At 61.7% G+C, this 5,671-nt stretch overlaps 1 protein-coding gene across 1 annotated transcript in view; it reads right to left on the reverse strand.

The window, feature by feature from the left end:
* Positions 1-5,671, reverse strand: part of LOC111733871 (SH3 and multiple ankyrin repeat domains protein 2-like) — a gene marked incomplete at both ends in the record, with an annotated part of 143,662 nt that overhangs the window by 6,392 nt on the left and 131,599 nt on the right. The window contains one exon of the mRNA XM_023526001.1: positions 1,073-1,148. Within this exon, the coding sequence (XP_023381769.1) occupies positions 1,073-1,148 (76 nt within the window). The remainder of the gene's footprint in view (positions 1-1,072; positions 1,149-5,671) is intronic.

Consider the following 5,671-nt stretch of genomic DNA (forward strand, 5'->3'; position numbering starts at 1 on the left):
TGGCGGGGTGAGCCCTGGGCAGGGTGTCAGGATCCTCCTCCAGCCGGGACCTCTCTGGGGGAGATGGGGTTGGCGGGATTCTCAGAAGGGGCCCCGTGGATGCCCGTCCAGCGAGGTGGGGAGCAGCACCCTCACAAACAGCCAGCCACATGTCCTCTGTGTCACGGGCTGACTGTCACCAAGCTCACACACTACACCCCCCGTCCGGGTGGGGGACGGGTTTCCACACACCTGCGGCCCCCATGGAGAGAGATTTGTGTTTGTGACAGAGGCAAGGGGACAGATCACCCTCATGCGTAGGGACAATACGATCGGGAGAGGCTGACGTGGGAACAGGGACGCTGGCCAGAACTGCCTGTCATTCCCCGGGGCTCGGAGCCACTGCTCTGAAGTAGGGCACGGCCCCCCCGCCCAGCGGGACCCGGCCCGCCTGCGCCTCCCAGTGTTCAAAGGAAGAGACGCACTGGGACCCTAGGACGTGTCCTCCCCAGCGTGGCTCCTGCGGGGATCAGACGCGGCCCAGGCGGCGGCACCGGAGGAGCGAGGTGCGCGGTGCCAGGCTCTGTGGGGGCCCGACGCCCCTCTCAAAAGCAGCCAGAAGGAAACCCGCGCTCAGTCTCTGCCCGTCAAGGGGAATGAGCCCCTTTGTACAAAACCCTCGGCTCAGCGGCAGGAAGGAGCACGGAGAATGCAGATGGGGCACCAAGCCCGAGCTGCAGGGTCCTAAATATTCCCGGGGGCGGGGGGCGGTCAATGCGCTGCCCTCATGCTGCCTCAGAGCCCGGGGCCAAGGCCAAGGGCTGCCATCTCTGACGTGTGCGCCGCTCCCTCTCAAACAGGGCCAGGCTCTCCTGGGCCACCCCGCAGCACGTGGCAGCCCGACCCCCAGCTGCAGACGGCATGGAGACCCACCCCCAGGTTCTCTGGCCCATGTGCCGGGGATCATGGGGGACACACAGGGGGAAGCCAGCCAAGGGGGTTGGAGTGCGCCATGCGGGGTGGCCCAGCACCTTCGCTGCACCTACGTGCACCTCTGGCCGGGGGGCGGGGCCGAGAAAACAGCACATCTTACCTGGAGGCATCGAAGCTGTCGTACGAGCCGACCGTGTAGTGCCTGAAGAGCTTCTTGCTGCGGTCTGTACGGGTGTCTGCACGGGGGGAAGAGAAACACCACTTAGAAAAGCCACCGTCCCCAACGCCGGGACCACGCGAGCCTGGCCGGGCCTCTCGTCCATCCGACCGACGAGGCGTGAGACCCGCCCTCCTGGGGAAGAATCTGGGAGGAAGACGAGACTTGGGCCTGGGGCCGACTCTGCCAAATTCGGGGCACACATATGAACCCCAAGGCTGACTCCTGAAGAGTCAGGGGCTCCGTTCCAGAGGCAGAGTCCTGGGGTGCTCAGCTCACAGGGGACGCGGGAGGAAGCACTCTGCAAAGAAGACCGGGCCGTGCAAGTTCAAGTTCTCGCTGGGGCGGCAGCGAATCCGAGAGCCGCGGACGACTGCCTTGGGGGGAAAAAACGTTTACCGTTATTTTCAATTATAGTTGCTTTCTCCTAAAAAAAAAAGGGGGGGGAACCAACCCCCCCAGGAAACCACCGTGATTAACGTTCCTGGTTAGGTTCTCTGCCTCCTTACTCATCAGATTCAGCCATAAATTTCCCAGGAAATGATCTGGACGATGCAGTAAGATGTATAAGACAGCTTGGGGCTGCGGGGGAAAACCCCACAACGACACAGACACGGCGGGTTGTGATTTATTGTTTGCATATGTCCCCTCCCCCAATGAAATCTCCCAGACAATATCCTTTCTAAACCCTGGGAAAAAATATAGAGAAATGATGGATCGGCTTCGGGAAAATGGCCAGAAGTCCCATTTAAGGCCCTGGAGCCCTCTGTGTTGTCAGCCTCCTCGATCTCACATTCCCAGGAAAACGTCACTTTACTCCGTCCCCGAGACACACACTTTCAGTTCCAAAGCGGACACACGTCAGGGCACTGAGAAGGGTCAGTGTAACACCCTTTGGCCGCTTTTATGCCCAGAGGCGGCTGGCTCAGCAAACACGCACGCTCCCTTTCTACGCAGTGTGGAGTGGCCTCTGGGAGGTGGGGGGAGGAGTGGGGTTCAGCCCAGGACTACATTTCCCAGCTGCCCTTGCACCCAGGCATGGTCATGAGACCGTTCCCCACCAATGGAATGTGAGCACATCCCATTGCAAGGCGGGGGTCCCTTCCAAGCTCGGCTTCTATGGAAGCCCGGGTGCCCTCCCTACCCTTTCTTTCTGCTTCTCCTGGCTCTAAGCTGGGGCTCCCAGGCCCAACAGCATAGTGGGACCCTCGAGGATCCCGGAAGAAGCCTGGTCTCTGTGCACTGAACAGGTAAAGTAAGAATCAAAAGTCTCTCGCATTATGCAGCCCTCCAGGGGTTCACGTGTTACAGCAGCTCACACAGCCTAACTGCCACGCGGGTGGGGCCCCCTGTGGCTCGGCTCCCACCCGCCCGTCCACTCCTTCCCCGTCACTCTCCCTCGGGCTCGGACAATCCCCTGAATGGCGACAGCGTCATGGCTGCGGTCACCGCCGCCAGTCACCGTGCCCCAGGCCCTGTTCTCGGCATCCGCTCCGTGGACACTCACGGCCTCCCGGGGGTGCATGCCGCTCTGCTGGCCTGACCGCGTCCGACCAAGAAGGCCCCTCAGCCTTCCGCTCCCTTTCACGACCCCCTCCGCATCCACGCTCAGGACCCTGGGTGCCCACCCTGGGGGGCTGGCCAGCTACATCCATGTCTCTGCTGACTGTCACTGTCTTCGTCCTCACCAACGTTTATGGAGTCCTTCCCCTGGGCCACGATTTGTGGCCATCTGGGCTCATGCCCTGACTGGCCACAGCAGCCCAGTGAGAGAGGTGGGACAACTGGACCCATTTTATGGACAGCGACGGTAAGGACGGCGAAAGTCACACCGCCTAAGTGGCAGGTCCAGGATGAGGACTTCAGCGGCCGACAGCACCTTCGCGCAGGCTCGGAACCACCACACCACACGATCTGACCCCCAGGAGAGGCTCCGAGGACCCCGTTCTCGACGGCGCTCAGGGCGGGGACCGGCCTGATTTCTCCGTATCGGCCCCAGCATCTGGCTCCTGCCAGACACGCCATATAAACGCATGCTGACCTCACCTATCCACTGTACGGTCAGCAAATAAACATGCGCCACACACCATCGGCGTGGGCTGAGAACACAGGGCCCCCGCCGGGCCGGGCCCTGGTCCTGCCACGCTGCACGCACCTCTCCTGTGCCTGGCACCTGGACCCGCGGAGCCCAGATGTTTGGTGCCCTTCTCCTTCGCCCTGGCATCCTGCATCGTGCAAATGTTCGACGCTAGTTATCATTTATCGAGCGCAGCTGGAAGCCAGGCCCTGTGCCCCCAATGCGGATCAGAAGGAGACTCAGAGGGGCGTGCCTCAGCTCTGCTCTCTGGGGGCGGAGCGAGGATGAGGCCCGAGGGTGCCGCCCTCCCGTGGGAGAGAACACGTGGGCCGGGCCGGGCCGGGCCACCGCTGAGACGTCCATGTGGGGCCACGTCGGTCTGAACCGCTTTGCGGGGTTCGGCACAGTAGCTCATGACCACGGCGCCTGGCTGCTCTGTTGTTCTTAATCTTAATTGCATCTGCTGCTTCAGCTCCATGCGGCAGCTTTGTGCTGGTCGTCCAGGGAACTGCCGGGCGCGGAGCGCTGATTGGTGCCGGTCCCTGGCTGAGGTCGGAGGGTCCAGGTTCTAGGAGTAGAGTGTGTGCAGTGAACGTGTGTGTGCATGTGCGCGTGTGTGCGCGCACACGTATGTTTACCAGGCAAAAAAAATGTTTCAGAAAGGGAGCTGCTTCCGGGCGAGGTCAGCTGGCCGGCGGTTCCAACGTGGGGACTTCGTGGACCAAGACAATTTTAAACAAAGGAGGGCCAGGGTGTAGACCAACACAAGACCTACCGAGTTTTTAATTGGGCTCAGAAAGCACATTAAACAATACAGTTATTTTATGAGAGGAGGGGACCTCTAGGAGTCCTAACATCTCCGACTACTTTGTGAAAAACTCCCACGGCACAGGCTCCCGTGTCTTCTGTCCCTCCGTGTCCACACTTCTGCTATGGGACATGGCCCCAAGGGACAGGGAAGAGGTCCCGAGAGACACCATCAGCATCGGCCTCACCATCATCGCCGTCGCCACTATTATAACCACCACCACCACCATCATCGCCACCACCGCCATCACCATCACCATCATCACCACCACCATCACCATCACCAACATCGAAGGTCGCACAGCCCGCAGTGCCAGTGTGGGCCTCTGACCCCAGACTCTGTGCCTCCACAAGGGGACGTCCACCAGGGGCCACGCCTGTTCCGTGTGCTTCACCTGCATGAGCCCAGTACTTTACTGTCCCTGGTCTACAGCTGTGGCTCAGAGAGCTTGAGTGAGTTGTCTAGGTTCACGCAGCCGGGGCGTGTGGCAAAGCCACTGCCTAGCACAGTCTCGGGGGTCACCGTCCACTCTGGGTCTCAGGTGGCCTCCTCGCCCTTGCCATGTCCTGTGGCCGTGGCCTTGCCTGGTCTCAGTTTCTGACCTGGGAACAGAGCAGGTGGCCTGGATGGATCTCGGGACCCATCCCCCACCGTTGTGGTGTGCACCTGACATCACGCCCAGGCTCGGCCTCTGCCGGTCCCCTGAGACTTGCTGTCACTGTGCAGGGAGGTAGGGCTGCCGGCTGCCCGGGCTGACCCCTTCCCAAGGCTCAGTGATGCAAACGTGGATCACAAATACAACCCGTGGCCTGGGCAGAGGTGAGGTAGGAGGAGGTCCCAGGCCAGGCCAGCATCCTTGTGGGTCAATGACAACAAGGGACACTGGGCTCTTCAGCTGAAACTCCAGCTGCTACGGCAACTTTCCAGGTCATGAGATGAGCAGCCCCTGCAGCCCCGCCCCTCTCCCCTTTAAAACTGGGCGGGGGTGGGGCTGGGTCTTGGCGCACGTGACACCGCTGTGCCCGGCCTTGCACCTATGACAGGAATGGCCCCGCTCTGCGTCTCTGGCTCTGCCCTGCCCTTGCCCAAAGGGCAAAAAGAGACACCACACGCCAAGCTGTCACGACCCTCCCAGAATGCCTCTGTCCTGTGGAACCGTGGTTAAGTGGGGCTTGTCTTTAAAACCCCACAGTTCCAGGGCCCGTCGAGGGCAGACGCTGGGCTCCTGCTGCCCGTCTCAGCACCAGGCAAAGGGACAGACGTCCCGTCTTCGAGGTCCCCTGTGGCACAGACCTAGAGAAATGGGCCTCGGGGGCGTCTATGGGGCTTGGCCCCTGCTACTGCCGGCAGCTGTCTGTCATTCCAATGGGTCTGTGAACACACGCGGGGAAAGGCTGCAAGCCCGTCCCACCTCAGGGTCCCGGCTGTGGTCAGAGGTCCCAACGGAAACCCTCGGCCCCGCGCCCGGCTGCTCCCCACACCCTGTGCCATCGCCCTGTCCTCCGCCTGCATAACGTGACCGGCCAGCCACGCCCTTCCTGTCCACGTGGAGAAGACGTTCCTCTTCTCCTGGGACTGTGCCTTCCTTGGTCACTGGGGGACCAACGCTTTCCCAGTCCCCTCCCCCCCACCTCCTCCCCTCTCCCCCCTCCCCCCG

This window comes from Pteropus vampyrus, unplaced genomic scaffold, assembly GCF_000151845.1.
Source record: "Pteropus vampyrus isolate Shadow unplaced genomic scaffold, Pvam_2.0 Scaffold669, whole genome shotgun sequence".
In the NCBI taxonomy this organism is placed as follows: domain Eukaryota; kingdom Metazoa; phylum Chordata; class Mammalia; order Chiroptera; family Pteropodidae; genus Pteropus; species Pteropus vampyrus.